This window comes from Lepisosteus platostomus, chromosome 17 (genome assembly GCF_059453375.1).
Source record: "Lepisosteus platostomus isolate fLepPlt1 chromosome 17, fLepPlt1.hap1, whole genome shotgun sequence".
Classification (NCBI taxonomy): Eukaryota; Metazoa; Chordata; class Actinopteri; order Semionotiformes; family Lepisosteidae; genus Lepisosteus; species Lepisosteus platostomus.
In genome coordinates, this window is record NC_142627.1 from 15,824,858 (window position 1) to 15,841,962 (window position 17,105).

The following is a 17,105-nucleotide window of genomic DNA, read 5'->3' on the forward strand; positions in this document are numbered from 1 at the left end:
ATACATTGATGCTTTCGTCTTTTATTTGAAAAATACATTAAGAAAAATAATTCAGCACACAAGGTTGTGCCTTGCATTGAGGAATGACATCTCGGAGGGAAAAATAATCCATAGATCACTCTAGTCTTAATCACCACCATTATGCACAAAAACACTTGGCTTTATTAAAATAACACCTGAATCACCTATGAATCATTAACATCACTCTAAGGAGGAGGACACTCGCTCTTCAACATTATCACACTGAACCTGTCAAAGTAACTAACAATTTACTGAAATCCCTACAGGCCTGTACAGTACAGTTCATTTAGGAATATAATTATCTACAGTCTCAAAACCCTTGATTCTCCGAGTATGACACTGGGACACACAGATATTAGTTGTCTAAGTATTGGGATTGCAGTCTCACATAATCACTCTACCTAAGGTAGTAAAGATTTTTCTTACACTTTCTTTTCAATTGTGAGGTTCTATATGTCTACAGTTATCTGTCATAGTCATCTAAATATCCCCAGTACCAGAAATGAGGTCATAAATAGTTTTTTAGCAAAGCATGTGCAATCATGATATAGTGCCAATTGCATTACTGCGCCCTTGCACCATAATTGTTTATCTGGATATTCCAAATAAATATTAGATCAAAATCATACCTTTGTTATTTAATGACTGATACATCCAATGTAAAAGATCAATAGCCATTATCATTTATTGTATCATTAACTGGTGTGCTGCAAAATTGTAAAGGAAATGCAGCATTTACTTCTTCTGCCTCTTGTTATTAATTATTAATTAATTTTTACCTATGATCTTTCCATTTTGAAAGCTTGCTTTATATTATAAGTGCTTCCCCTTTGCAGACAGACAACAAGATCTGACACTGTTATTAAGATTCATGAGGTGTGAAAAATGGTGGCTTCTCTCTGTGGAAATAGCATTGAGACCACACATATTTGCATTAATGAAATCTGTCAACTGATTTCAAGCTTAAATTCAGTTAGCACCAATAATTGCATTCTCCCCACAAGGTTCATCACATTGAGTACTTGTGACTAACCCTTAACATATGTTACATATGGTGTGGGATAAAGATGTGTGCTTACAGAATGCATGCTTTGTAATACAGTGTGTATTGGTCCCTAGCTATACATAATGTTTTTATTTAAATAAAATATATCTTTCTAATGGGTAAACTGAAAATAACTATTAGATGCTATGTATTGTAAGTTGCACATATGGCAACTAAGACAAATTTGGGTAGCAAACTAGAAATGTGCATAAATACATTGGCATTGAAGTATCTCAGTGAAAGTCTTTCCATGTAACTATAGGCATAAATTGGCTAATTATTCTCAGATTTTTAAATAAAAAAACACAAGCTTAATAGGGGAGAGGTATTCAAAAAAGGAAAAATGCAGCGATAAAAAAATATGTTACAAAATTTCAATAATGCTGACCCAGAGGTCTGTTTCAAATCAAGGTCTTCAGGAGAGTGCATTTTCAAGTCTGCTGGATAGAACAACACATTCAATGCACAAAGTGAACTCTACCTCATTCTTAATCATGTTTATCAGAAGATATCCTAAGCTTATCTTTAAGATTATTAAAAAAAACACAACCAATGCAACATGAACAGAAACAGGATCTAGAACAAACCGACAACTACTGTTACACAACACCATTGTTACAGCACTGTAACTAAGATAACAACACTGATACTAAGAAAGTGTTCAAAATACCATGGGTTCTCTTTTTTATAATACTAGCCATTTACAGATAAGGCTGGAGAAATAACAGCTTTGACTGTGTATTACAGACCCCTGTGAGCATTTAGGAATTTATCTGCTGAATAAAATCTCATCTTAAAATCTGTGTAGGTTCCAGGAATCTGATTTAAATGTTGTTGTCTTACAGAGTTACCATCACATATTTTTCCTCGACATTTAAAGAGCTCACACACACCCACGACATACAATCAGTAACGCTCTGCAATCACGGCTACAAAACTGTGTGGGAGAAACTGATCCTAAAAACGTGTCACTTTTATTTAATAAAAGGGTAAAACTCATTTGCAAACACCAAGCATCCACAGTACATCACCTAATATGGCCAATTCTACTGCTTGGAGAAGCTGTTTAATAGGGGCACAGACTTGACAAGATACAAGCATTGTAAAGATACAACTACAAAGTTATACTGTACATTAGCACATAATTGTAGTTTATGGTATTCATAATGTTAATAAATTTCCAACAAACACAGAGCAGGACGTACTGCGTGTATTCTGTGTTCCATTTCCCTGTTCATTTCCACAGCCTTTTACATCAGGTAGGTGCCTGACGAGCAATGTAAGTCAGTTCTTATGCAGCTTCACCACAAGCACTGCTTTCAGTGAGCCTACTCCTCACACCTTGGACAAACAGATGGACACTGAGTCAGCTGACACTGTCATGAACAATGACTAGAGACATACAGTACTCCCACTGTCTCGTGATTTCAAGTGTTAACACTAATTATTAATGACTAGAATTATATTGAATTTTTTCGCATAGTGTGTAAAAGGCATTTGAATACATCTGTGGTTGGCAGGGCCTGTTTCCCTTTTCCACACGGCCAATCACAGGCCAATGATTCAGCACTTCTGCAGCCGTACTGCACAGCACATGAACATTTCTTTTGGTCTGTTCTGCATCCCCACTCTCAGCTGTCTCTTCACTTTCCCTGTGTGTCTCATCTAGTTAAATGCCTTCTTCTCGCTAATTGAGGATTTCTACCACGGTGCCGTTCTTCTGGATGTCACTGTGAGAAACACTGGGATAGGAGTGGCAGTGTGCTGAGCTGTGTTGGCAATGCCCTTGTTGGCTGAAGTAAAAAACAGCCATGCCTTCCCTGAACTACAGAAAAAATGCTGTGAATAATCAATTGAGACGCAAGCTTCTTCTTCTGCTGCTGTACTGAGTTTAAAAAGTGACCTTGTAGTATATTATTCAAATATATAAAAATCATTTTTTATTTTAAAAGTATTTGCTGAGAAAATAAAAACACTTAATTAAGTTAGCACTTAATTAAATTTAGAACCCGCATTGTGAGATCCAACACCTGAACATTCTCTGACATGACATACCATGACCTCATGAAAGTTTAATGTGGTACACCACAGTACAGGCAGAGAAATGTTTGGCAAAACACAGTCTATATCATTCAATATATCTTATGAAGTTCATATCAATGAAGAGGCATGGGAAAGCCAAGAGTGACTCATGGTAGAGCATCAATACTTTCAGAAAACCTCACTTCACTATTTTGTCCTGGTTGACACCATTTTTCCTCCATTTTTATCAGTAGCCATAGTCACATTGCCAGAATTTTCCATCATCGCTAACAAATAATCTTAATGAGTGACTGAATGATACAACATCTGTAGTTTCAGCACCTTTAGGTGATGTGCCGTCCAGATTATTTCCTCACTCGCCACTAATCCTCATATTAATTCTCAAATTAGCTTCCTCACAGCTGTTTAGTTCTCATAACAGTAAAAAGGTGACTCATTGGGCCAGAGCCTATTATGGTTTCTGGAGCATTAGGTATACTAAAGAGCACATGATTGCCTTCCTCAACAGGATACACATACATCACAGAGATAACCCCCCAGCAATACTGGTGATACTAGAAAAACTGGGATAAATCCCTTCTCTAAGAAGTTTCTGCAGCAGGGACTTTAACCCACAATCTCTCAGTCAACCACTCTGCTCTTGCAAAAAGCACTAAGTACTTAGTAATAATTACCACAAGTCTATACTTATTTATTTCTTGAGGTGCCTCAAGCGATGGGGGATGCCAATACATGTGTTGGTGAACTTCTACCGCTGCACTATCGAGAGCGTCCTCACCAACGGGATCACCGTGTGGTATGGCAACACCTCTTCGCGAGAAAGAAAGGCACTGCAGAGAATGGTCAATATGGCCCAGAAGATCATCGGCTGTGGTCTCACCGAGATTAAACAGCTCTATGAGGACCGCTGCCGTGGTAGAATTCTGGCCATCACAGAGGACAGTCACCACCCCGGGCATGAGCTCTTCACCCCACTGCCCTCAGGCAAGAGATATAAGAGCATACGGACACTTACCACTAGATTCTTCAATAGCTTCTATCCACAAGCAGTGAGACTGGCGAACACATTTAGCCATCCCCCTCGGACCACACCTACACCATCACCATCTACCTCATTGTAATTTATTTATTGTACGTCTCCAGTCATTGTTTACACGTCTGTATTGTTTACATTCAAACTGTCTGCATGTTTACTTGCACATTGTCTATTGTTTGTTTGTACATTGTCTTGATGCACTGTTTGCACTTTGTTTTGTTTTTTTTACACTTGTTTTACAATCGAGAGACTTTCTGTAAGTAAGAATTCCATTGTACCAGCACCGGTTACATATGGCAATAAAGTTCAAGTCAAGTCAAGTCAAGTCAAAACCTATAGCAAAACAAAATTCATCGTTTGCCATTATGTTGCAAAGCAATGTTCAACAGTTCGGAGATGATTAAAGTCCTATAAGAGGGAATACTAAATGAGGTACATTTTTAATAATTGAAAGTCAATTTAATTCTTGTTACTTTGGCACTGTTTTCAAAAGGGACAAAACATGAACTACTTCTCAAAAGTATCTTCAAAGCCTGATTCAATTAAAAAAATCAGCAAGCAAACAAATAAAATCATTTTAAGCCAACACCAAGATAGTCCAATGACCCCAACAAGACTATAAAAATTAGTTTGCAATATAATTCACATTTTTCTCCTTTTGAAAATATGTTTTTTTAATTCCTTTATATTCAGGAAGAGGAACAAGACCTTTCTCATGATGTGTCCTTGGATACCAGGCCTGAAAAAGAAATTATATTAAGGAATGATAAAAGAACACTGCTCTAGTCTATAGGATGCTTTTAACCCCCTGGGGTGGAATAGGCACCAGAGCATAGATATCCTTTTTATTTTCTATCTTTTTCTCAGTCATAACAGCTTTAGCTCTTTAAACTTTGTTCAGGGCTGACCTTTTCCCAGTTTCCATTCAAACACAACATTTCTGCCAGAAAACCAGAATTCAAAATAAGACAGAATCTCAGTGGGGCCTCTCTCATACTGAGCTCTGTTTTTTTGTGCGGCCTTCACAATTATAAATGATAGCAGCCCCTCTGAGGAAAAGAAGAGACCCAATGAAATAAAGGCCAGCACGAAATCCACCCACATGAGGTTGGTAATCGAGCTATAATTACTGTGTCGGGTGGATTGTCAGCATACCTGACCAAGTTTCTATTTGCATGTTTTATTCTGATACTAATGTCTCAATGCATTAAATGGAAGTTATAAACTAAAATTTGGGAGGGATAACAAGAAGTTAATCTCACATCGCTGTTCCTAACCATGATCACCACCAAACTAGCTACATAAACTGAACTCCAATGCATTAGTCTCAATTATCCCTCCTCCGCCCCATCTCCACCCCTGGATCACTCAGTCTGAATGGGGTTCGAGCCTCCTTGTCCTGTGGCCAGGAGGCTGCCCATTAACCAAGCAGAATAAGCCAAGCTTTTCTTAACAAGTATACCTAGCATTCACAAGCATTCAATCCTTGGATGTTGTTGTCCCTAGTGAAACTGAATTTGGATTCAGGGCTCATAGGAGCATAATGTCAGCATCTTTGCATTTCTAATTTTGTATGAATTTTTCAGTCATTTTGTTTTCTTTTCATTCATGACCAGCTGTAGCCAACCAAAATGTAGAAGACAAGAGAAAATCCTTCAGTGGGGTGGTCCTATGTGGTGGTGAATGTGGGAGGGGGAAAGTTGTTGTTTGGATTGTGATATTAAACCAACTTAATTTAATACATTGACCTATCATGACATCTCAGGCAGCATAATATTACAGTATTATACTCTAGTCTATTAAGCTCTGTCGTGTGTTATAACAGAGAGCAAAATAAGAGAGCAGTGTACCAACTCTACTGAGTTCTAATTTGACCTAGTTTCTGGCAGAAGACAACTGGGGAATGGATTATGAGGAAGAGCTGAAGTAAGAAAAAAACTGCAGTGTAACTGCTTATACATCACAATGGAAACCAGAAACATTCTAGACAATAAAGCAATATAGACAAATTCTATTGTTAGACATGTGAAGAAGTAATTATGGAACCTGATGGTAATGACATCAAATCACCCAAATTCACAGACTGAGCTAATGGAAGTGGCTCAGGTATATTCCTTCTGTCAAATTCCTTACCTTAAGAGCAAACCCACCTGGCTAGTCACAACCCAATTTTGCCTTTGCTGTGCTAATATTATATGCCTACAGGCACAGCATTTGCTTAGTTTTCAAACACCTTACACCCGATTCACAGTCCATTCTCAGGAGAATCAGTGAATATGTAAAGCCCACCATACTCATTCTGATAAAAGAGAAATAGGGGAAGGGCACACACAATATGTTAGAAAAAAATAAGGGTAGAGGATGAACTCAGAAAAGCCAAAGCCAACAGAGAGAGGGCATCTAAACAACAGAACATTAGATTGGCTCCTAAGGAGAGGAGACTATTTGGCCTATCATGCTCCTTTTGTTCTGTTTCAGTCGCATAACCAATATTGGTTATGTCCCCACCGCCACCTTGGACTGGAAAAAAAACCAATCGCAGCCAGTGGTTATACTGGGAACAACTGTCCACCACTCACACAGGGATGGTACAGTATAGCTCTCATATTAGTGCCATATACTATATCCCTGGTCTCAGACAGGAGCTGTACTAGCTCATGTTGCTAAGCCACAGATAGATATGGAACAGATAACTGATGAAGTCAGATCAGTAGTCTCACTGCTGTGGAATAGATGCCAGTGTGAAACACAAAGATGAATGCAGGCTGTTAAAACATATCACTGTCTAGAGACTCCTTGAACTTCATTACTAAGCCATAGTGAGGTCTAGTCCATAAGAAAGCCCAGTCTTCAAAAGCCATTTATTTTTTTCATCAGGTTGTATTTATCAACTCTAAAAAAGCCAAAATACCTCTCCAGGCTTATATGGAAAAGGGTCCCTGTTTTGCTGTACCAAACTTTTACAATCATTCTATTCTCTGTCATCTCTGTTAGTCTCTCTATCCAGAAGCAAAATATCAGTCTTGGGCAGAATTATTTACTTCTCATAATAATATGCAGTTATTTTGTTCTTTGACTTTTATATAACTCCCTTCTAACCTTGTTTTGATTTTTTCTTTTGATTATTGTTTTAAAATCTCTCTCCACATATATAAATGTATCCCTCATCACGACATCACAAAATGTGAAAAAAGGTTAAAAACAGTCAAGCGTTCAACGCAGCATGAAATCAATTATTTACCCCACTTCATCGCAGTGAGAAAAGGCAGGTTTTATACATTTCTTAAATGCAGAAACAGAGTAGCATTGTTTTTTTCAGACAGTAGTCTCTTGAGGCAACAAATCCTTGTCATATTTGCCAATGCTGTGGTTTGTGTGACCTTAACTGGGCTTACACAGATGCTTGCTGTAGACTCAGTCCTTGATTCAGACAGGCCCTGCTGTGCTTTTCAGATGTCAAGTGGGAAAGTAAAGTAATGCTCTTCTAAACAGGAGCAAGATGCACCTTTATAAGGGGGCTCTGAGCTGTACTCTAAAACACAACAGTTGTGTGCCAAGGCCATCAATAATAATAATTACATTATCATTGCCATTTATCCAGGTTGTACACAACCATAAGGACCATGACACTTTGGACAACAAGTGAACATAATGTTCCTTCCCCTTACAATACTTAACAAGTGCAGGGGGGGGTACTAGTGTGATTTTAGCCCAACGTCAACTATCTGTCCCGTTGTGATTTACCTCATTTAGGGGAACTTTTTAATACAAAAGCTCAGATCACCTGACTGTCTTCTCTCCAGTTTGCTTGAAAGTCAAAGTGAATTAGGCAGTAGATTCAGTCACTAGCAGGTTTATCTTCACAGCAAGGTTATCAGATCTCCTTAGTAATTAATCAAAAAATAACACAACACAGTTTAAGGCCGCATGAACTTTAAAAGAAACATCTTGGTTAGATATTATTATTTATTTGCCTGTGGGAAGCATGGTGGCACATAGTGGTCTTCTGTAATTTTAAATATTTTTTTGCATTGAAGAATGTATTATTTTTTATCATATAAAGCTTTGCAAATATATTTTTTCATAACATTATTTTGCATTTAAAATTAAAAGGCATTAAATACACAATAAATGTATTTGGTCCCGATATTCATTTATTGTTAATGCTGCAGTATATGTAAAGTGATTATATACAATTATCTACAATGGAGATTAACGAAAGGTTCAAAGCCTCCTTCTTTAACCAAGGGTGTATGTGTCCTGATGAAAGGTTGTGTATACTGCAATGTTCACAAGTTCTATGCTAGTCAATAAATTATTTTACAGTGTAGAAAGAATAGTGTGCATAGTTATTTTTTTATATAAGAAAATGTTATGGTTGCATGCATGGTGGCACAATGGTTAGCACTGCTGGCTCACAGTGTTGGGGCCCTGGGTTCAGTTTTGGACCTGTTGTGTCTATGTATCTGCATAGAGTTTGTATGTTCTCCCCATTTGCATGTGGGTTTCCTCTGGGTACTCCAGTTTTCTCCCACAGTCCAAAGACATACTGGTAGGCTAATTGGCTTTTGGGAAAATTGACCCTAGGTGTGAGTATGTGCGTGTCTGTTTTTGTATCTTCCCAAAGATGGACTGGCATCATCTCAGGGGTGTGTCCTGACATGCACCCATTGCTTGCAGGAATATGTTCCAGCTCCCTGTGACCCTGAACTGGAAGAATTAGAAAAATGCATGGATGAACTGAAAATGGCCTCTTTATATTGCCTGTTGTTATAAAGAAAATTGAATTATCTTCTATGCTTTCCATGCAGGGGGCTTATGATAAAACTTATTATAAGGAAAGTGTGGACATTATTTTTTATAAAAATCACTTTTAAAGAACACCCCCAAATAATTAAAACAGCATGTTTTTGTCTCTGGGACACATCTGCAAAAAGCAGCATATTTTAAGATTTGATGTGGGAAACCTTTCAAAGAAGCTTACAAATTTCAGAAAACTGGAGTACCCATCTGAACTGCTGTATGTCTGGCACAGACTTTACATTTTTACATTGAAACAAACCTGTCTTCCCACATGATTGACACTATATATACTACTCTTTTGGACACTATACAATATATTTGCATTTTATAACTGTAATTTTAGTACAAGTACAATGCCACAGAGCAGGAATGAAAGCACTAGTCTTAAGGTTGTCTCCCAAGCTTGTGTGATGTGTCTGGATTTCTGGACTACATTTCATGACCAGTTCTATTACATCTGTATAACTCAGGAACAGAAGGAGATCTAGTGTCACATGAAGTGAAAACACATATATTATTTACAATGCTGCCTTATAGAACTGATCTGACATTGAGATTTCCATTGCAGCTGGATAAATAATGGGGAATTGTTTCATATTTACCCTGGCACTCTTTATAGATCTGTGGTGAATACAGTATGTGTGCTGCATTAGAATACCTCCAAAGAAGAGAACGAGGAAATCTCGTCTTCATTTGAAAGAGAAAAGGAAAGGAATTATTTGCACTTCTGAAATACTGTAATACCAGTAACACAAGTATATTCTACAGCAGCAGAGGTTCTGATATCCATCATATTCACTGCTTAATACGAACACGTCCTTGGTTCGTGTTGCTGGTGCTGTGAAATCTTTGTGATTGAGATGGTGAAGACAAGAATACGACAGAATTTGGTCAAGGGCACAAACTATTCTGCACACTCAGACTTGGTCACAGAGTTAAGGCAGGGGAACAAAGATTCCTGATAGAAATGAAATGAATGTTTGTGTTTACAGATATTGACAATCTAACATACAGTAATCCATCTATGTTAAGTGCAGATGTTTTGTGCACATTAAAAACACAGATTAAATCATGGGACAAAAATATCTGTTGCTCTTAGAGCTCAACAACACAATCAGTTAAAACTTTTTTATCATTAAGATTTTTTTTATGAGTCTGGTTGATATGCAATCACATGGATGTGATTAATTAAACACTTTTATACCTTTGCCAAACAAACAAACCACAGTTTAATGAAAAACAGTGGAATTAGTGGTGTAACTGGTTTGGAGACGTGAGATCCCATGATGGAATTGTATATTCTCAGTAGAATCTGAGGTGAATACACCACTGCCAGCACTAGTAAGGTTGCCTGAACTACATGCTAAAGGGAAAATTGCAGCTTAACAATTTAGACAATACAATACAAAATTTAGAGTTCGTCACTCAGTACAAGCAAAACCTATTATTGTGTCAGGTTTTCCTAATAATTGCAAATATTTGAGAATTTGTATTTTTATTTTTCTTACTGGGGAGTCTGCTGGAGTATTTAGTAACCATGGGTCCACACCTAAGTTTTTGTTCGGCTGATCAATGTAGTCATTGTTTTAGTTATTTCTTTCCATTTCAACTTTTAAGAATAACGGGGAAAAAATCTGACTCAATAAAACAAAATGTAAGAGCTCAGCAAGCCTGATGCTGTATCTCACAGCTAGCCTTCTACCTATTCACTTGTCATGGTAATTACTGGAGCTCAGTTCTTACTACCAGCAGTTTTTACCATCTATGCCTGTAAATATTACAGTGCTTAGATTTCCAAATTACTGTGAAATCTGAACAAAATAACACATTTTACTGTCCATGCCTGTTATGAATAAAGTCCTCTGTCCGAAAAAAGGAATTTAAATTATTTTTAATGGCTCAGAACCATTACAGATATTTCTGTTTTTCAGCTGGTATTAAAAAAGAACACACAACATTCTCTCTGGTGGATTTAATTGTAGAGTGCTAACGCAATGTGTCAAAACAAATTGGAGGCTCTTGTGCAAACTGGTTATTACATTGCCACAGATGAGTATATAATACACAAGCTGTAACTTGCAATGAATCGTACCATCTGTTCAACTTTATAAAAATTACAGGGGGGGAATTAATTGAGATTTTTATTAGATGCATAAAATTTAGTTTTTATCAATTTAAGGGGGAATATCACTACAATGCCAATAGATTTTCCTCATGGTCCATGCAGTTCATTTGAGAATTTTTAATGTACAAGAAGGGTTTAAAACTTTCCCTTCCACTCTACCTTATTTACAGATTTATTTTTTAAGCATAGATATACAGTATTGCCAGAAAATATGATCAAAACAGAAACTTCTCTCAATACTATCTGTACATCGTGGGTAAAAACCATTGCCACTTCACAGAAAGTAATATTTCATTTAATATTTTAACACACATCACTTTTGACTTTTTCTGCATGTCATGATTCCCATGATCCTTCTCTTCTAAATGTTTACTGTGATGTACAGCATCTTGGTCAAAGACCAGTTCAATTAAGCAAGAAAAAACATGGAAATTAGTGCTAAACAAAATATACTAATCACATCTCTTGAAGCCCACATGTGAATCACTGCCATTGGTTTGCACTCCTGAGCAGCTGAAGCACAGAGACCAAACCTTCTGACACAACAGGTCTTATAAGATACAGAACTTAGGGTGACTGCCAATGGCATTCATGTATCACACACCTGGATCTTAATTTCTAAGGGGGTGACAGCCTCATATTTCCTTTTTACTTGGAAACCTCCATTTGGGTGAGGTTGTGTGTAGTTTCTGATATATCAACATACGACATTTGAATCACTTGTGTATTTAATAAGCAGATTTATCTGAATCATTCCTTTCTTTTAATTATTGTAAAGGTTTTAAAATGCTTAAAATTTTCCACAATTTTAGTAGTGGTTCAAATACGTACTCTAACATGATTTATTAGACAACACACACACACTCCCTAGCTGAAGAGGGGAGGACTAATTTAGCTGCTGTCAAACATGTGAAACAAAATGTGCAACATGTTTTAGTGGAGATGGGGGTTATTTTGTGCTAACATACAAGTCATCTTTGAGTCGGAGAAAAGAAAAAACATCAATTTCTTCCCAGTCTCAGTACTCATTATTTCTTTTCATTAATAGGAAATAGAAAAAACAACAACAATCTATGATATGGAAGTAACACATTGATTAATCAAGGCACCATGCAAACAAAGTTGTATAGCTTTCCTGGGAGAATATATTACACTGCCACGTTGCTTAAACATTTTCCTCATCCATGCCAGCTTTCTATTAAAATATATCACAATGTTGCAGCTTTACAACAGAGCAGAGACATTTACATGTTCAGATATGCAATAACATTATTGAATTAAGGGATTGCCAAGCCTGAAAATGAGCAATATTGTTTTCTATCCAAGCCTTTCAGTACACAGTAAACTTTTGAAAGGTCTAGTACTGTCTCTGTAAAAAAGCACTGGAAACAAATCACTTGAATGCTCTGAAAGCGATGTTGGTGAGACACAATAACGGAAGACCCAGGTCTCTACATCCAAAATTGAATTCCCCTATAGCTCAGAAATCTGAGACAAAAATGGCTTAAAAGTCATCTGTGTAGGTCAATATCATCATTCAGCAGAAACATAAAGAACTTTCATTCACAAAATAAATTGCATGGATAGATATTTAATTCAATCTCTCTACCGCTATTCATGTCTGCATTGATGGAAGATATTTATTCTCCACTGTTCTTTTTTCTTTCTGTGTCATGGGGGAGATGCATGCATGTGTAGCAAGGTTTGGGACAAAATGTTCCCCCCAAAGATAGTCTACAAAGAATGGGGGGTATGATCCCACAATAAAACAACTTCTTTACAAATCAAATTGCATCTTGTTTGAAATCAAATGTGTTCGTTTTACATCTTCTTTCATCCTGTGTCGAGTTACATTTCAGTGGAGTAGAGAGAATACAATTAATACAGATTGGGAGTTAATGGTATATCCCCACAAAGACAGACAAACATTTGAAGAAGATCACCTTTAACACAGTAACCCAATGAGAAGCCCGTTAAGAAAACAGCCTGATTAAAACCCGTTTTACAAAGCAAGTAATTTAATTTTATGTCCAATTAAGAGTTTAACCAAAGCATGTTGTTGCTTCAGTTTTGTTCTTTATAGGCTTGACAAACAATACAACAGCAGCAACACAGCTGTAAATGTCTGCAATAAACAATTGAATAAACCACTTAAGTATTTTTTGTTTGTTTTAGTCTTTTTATTAACGGTAGTAAAGCTCAGCTGGACGATTGAGAAATAAACAGAAACAGTGTGAAGTGCTGTCCTAAAACAGACACTAAAGCAGGCTCATTTTATCGTTTAAAAACATAATTCTTAAAATTCCAAGAGTAATAAAGCTTTTTCAGTGGGGCATATATAATTAAGTAAAATATGTATTTGATGATGTATCAAGGGATTAACTTGCTCTAATACACAAGGGCAGAAATATTACAATTTATGTGGACTTTAACGCTCGCTGGTAATTGAATTCTGAATCGGGTTTGATAATGACGGTAGCAATCAATCAGTCAGCCTTATTTAACGAATTAATCGGGGTCTTACTGTTATAAATCGCGCTCCAGGGCTGGTATCCATAGTATCCTGTGATCCTCAGAATCCTCTCTTCGATGGAAGTTAGCCCAATAGACGCACTATTTATGTCCTCCACCGACCTGGACGACTTCAGATCCTCTTTGATCGATTCATCTACGACAAGGTACTTCAGCTGCCGTAGCTGGGGGCTGATGTCTGACAGCCTCCTCGGGCTCACATCTGGCGATCTCCGCATCCCGCTAGAACAGCAGAGCAAAGGGTTACCGGAGCAGAGAACCAGCTGCAGGTACCGTAAGAAGCACAGCTCTGCCCGGCTATAGAGACCTAACTGCACATTTTCGATGGCACCGTTAAGTGGAAGCTTTTCAAACCCTCGCCGTCATAAAAATGAGAAATTATGTTCCTTGTTACACAGGGTACTTCTGGGACAGTTACAGAACTCCGTTTTCACTGGCACTGCATGCGAAAGCAATAATACCGTTTAAAGTCGTTCACACTTACACTAGGGCTGCTGAATGGGTTCCTTTGTTGCGGAACTCCCCGATCCCCATATGAAGAGAGATATTCCAACAGTAGATTCAAGAAATTAATATAAAATAAAGCGACACAGGGTGTTTGAAAAGAGTACTTGCAACAAAATAGGACGATCCATTGGGTTGTGAACGTGAAGGCTCCCCCTTTCCTGAGACCACGAAAAGCCAAGTGATGTCTTGTCACGTTACACTGCTTTAATCACATTCACCGCCACTGGGAGGCATTCTCTTTGAAAAGCTCAAATTGAGTGAGATTAATTTCTGTCATTATTATGACGGTCACAGTACTAAAATCATACACAACAAGCTAATATTATTATTTGTTTTCTGAAATTCTGTTTATCCCTGCATAAAATGTACGTAGCTTTATGCTCTTAAGCCTTTATGGTGTAGATGTGTTCTAATTGAATGCATCAGTTCTAAATTCGAGACTATCCGTTTTTCCAACCTTGTGTCGCTATAGAGAAGAGATGTTTTATACACATTTAAAAACACTATCAGGTACACGTGGTATTTAGTAACTTTAATGGATCCAACTCTTCTTTTCAAGAATACCGGCTACAGTTCTGTATACGCATTTTTTTAAAGATTATGCATACTGTATCATGTAAGACCCTAATCACACTACTGTATCTCGTGTATGAAAATATTCTAAAATCTAAAACTTAAGGGATAAAATGCACTTCGTTAGAAAAGGTCATATTTCCCTAAAATATCAGTCACATTTGCCCTTCATTTAATAAAAAGGATGAAAATATTTTAAGCAACAAATATCATTATATAGCTAGGAATATTAAACGACTGTCAGGATAGATTTTCTTTGTCTTACTTCGGCATCAAAGTGGAGAATCCCAGCTGGCATCGGCAGTGCTGGCTGGAGCACAGACTCTTTTCCACACCGTCTGCTTTGGCATCGCCATACATAAGGACGTTAACAAGTTACTGTTCCCTCAGAAACCCCTCAAGATCACTAGTTCTCCCTCACAGAGCATCATCTATTTCAATAAAGCTAAACAAATGCGTTTGGCAACCCATCGGGTATACTTTGGGGCTTCTGTAATTCTTTCAATTACGCCGTCTGCCGGGCAAACGAGATATCCAGCAGGTCACACAGCAGTACATAAACTCGTGAAAAGATACGTGAAAAGGGATTGTTTAGACGAGGTTTAATTTTCTTTCTTCGATCTTTACAAAAATTAGACATAAATAATGCTACTAAAATGTATCACTCAAAGAATCATTTCTTGCATCTATAGAAAATGAACAATACAAATGAGGTTTTAAACAGCTTTAACAGCTTTAACAACGCTTTAACTGCTCCATTTTTATGTGAATCTAGAACTCTTTTTAATTAATCTTAATTAAAAGAAGTAAAATTATTTCATTTTAGTCTTATTCCCATATAAACAAGTGGACAGAGGGAAACCAATTAAGGCTTATAAAAAAACAAATCTATCTAAAAAAATCTTCATTAGTCTACATTGAAAAGATGAAGAGGGTGGAGTCTACTCCTCTAATCCTGTCTTATTAAGTTTCTTATGATAATGCAAAATAGTTCAACAAAATAAGCCACCAGCATCCCAACCAATTATTGCTTAGAATGTACTACATCACACTGGGAGAAATCATAAGCACTATTGGCAGGGTTGGACTGAAGATGGTCCATGTCAAAAAACATATTTTCTTAACTAGGATTAACAGATTTGTGTTGTAAAATTGAACATATAGTAAGACTGCAAGAAATGGAGCTTATACAAAACATTCAGGGGGCATGACAACAGCCAAGTTCAATCAGCCTCAGCTGTCAATAATTCATAATCATTCCTGACGTCATTTGCTCACGTAAACATTATAAATACTGTACGTGATCACATTTTCTCCCTCGCATATATCTTCTGCATCCCTCCTCCACCCCATCTCCACCTCTGCAGCTGCCCCTTGGTCACTCCCTCACTCAGCATGGGGGTTCAAGCCTCTTTGTCCTATAGCCAGAAAGTAAGTCCTCAGCCAGGCGGGTTAAACTAGATTCATGATGACTAAAATACTCAATAAACCTTTCAATGTTCTTAATTCTTTGTTATTCCCAGTGAAGTAATATTAGTAAACCATATCATATGTCATTAGTGGACTTTTAAAACAAAAGCTTGGAAGAGGTCAATCCCCAATCTCACCCACTTCAGCCTGCCTTCGTATAATTATCGTTCTTCTTACCTACTCGTTTGCGCATTTCATTTTCACACCCCTCTCTCCATCCTGGCTTCATCTTTGCTGCAGGTCCCTGTGTTTTCTTTCATTGAAAGGTAGGAGAGGTCAGACTAGCCCATCCTTACGAACAGGTTGTCATTCTCCTCAGTCCAGTGAGTTACCCAATAAAGCTCACTATTCAAATCATGCCTCTTCTTTGCCATAATTAAGTATTGACTACTGAAACTATTGAAATGAATACTGTGCTGTGCTTCTGGAACTTAATAAGGAAGGAGTACAGCACCTCACAGGAGACATTACCAGGAGGTTCACATATAGAAATATCACTTTATTTCAAGGTACATCAACAAATGTACAGCATCACACAAATCTGATAAATATTTAAAACATGCCATATGATATTAGAGGCAGTTATCTTTTACAGTAAAGTAATTATACCCTTTGTAGAAGCTTCAAAAACAAGTTCTACAGTGAAATGCCAGGGGACTCAGAATAATTCACAGCCTGAAATTGAAGATTTACATTTTTTGGTGCGAGAAGAATGCCTTCAGGTTATTTGCTCTTTGCAAGTTAGCTGCCCAGAAGAATGAGATAGGCTGAGGAAAATCAACAACCCTGGTTGCATCTCTTGGGGGTGGTCAATTCCTTGAAGTCATTCAGAGAAAGCAGCTGGATTGCTGAAAATCAATGTCAGGTGGATTAAAATGTAATGACGAGAATAACAATGACCAGGAAAACTGTACCTTGATTAATGCATTATGCTAGCAGCCCTATTCACT

General features: G+C 37.3%; 1 protein-coding gene across 2 annotated transcripts in view; it reads right to left on the reverse strand.

The window, feature by feature from the left end:
- The window catches only part of slc35f3b (solute carrier family 35 member F3b), a 44,813-nt gene extending 29,465 nt beyond the window's left edge, over positions 1-15,348 (reverse strand). The window contains exons 1-2 of one of the 2 annotated variants that reach the window (XM_088610770.1): positions 14,951-15,348; positions 13,598-13,827 (exon numbers count right to left, since the gene is read on the reverse strand). In XM_088610770.1, the coding sequence (XP_088466896.1) occupies positions 13,598-13,827; positions 14,951-15,045 (325 nt within the window). In that variant the 5' untranslated portion in view covers positions 15,046-15,348. Of the gene's footprint in view, positions 1-13,597; positions 13,828-14,089; positions 14,906-14,950 lie in introns of those variants that run through there. The other variant, XM_088610771.1, reaches the window with a different exon arrangement.
- Between the last annotated feature and the right edge of the window lie 1,757 nt (positions 15,349-17,105).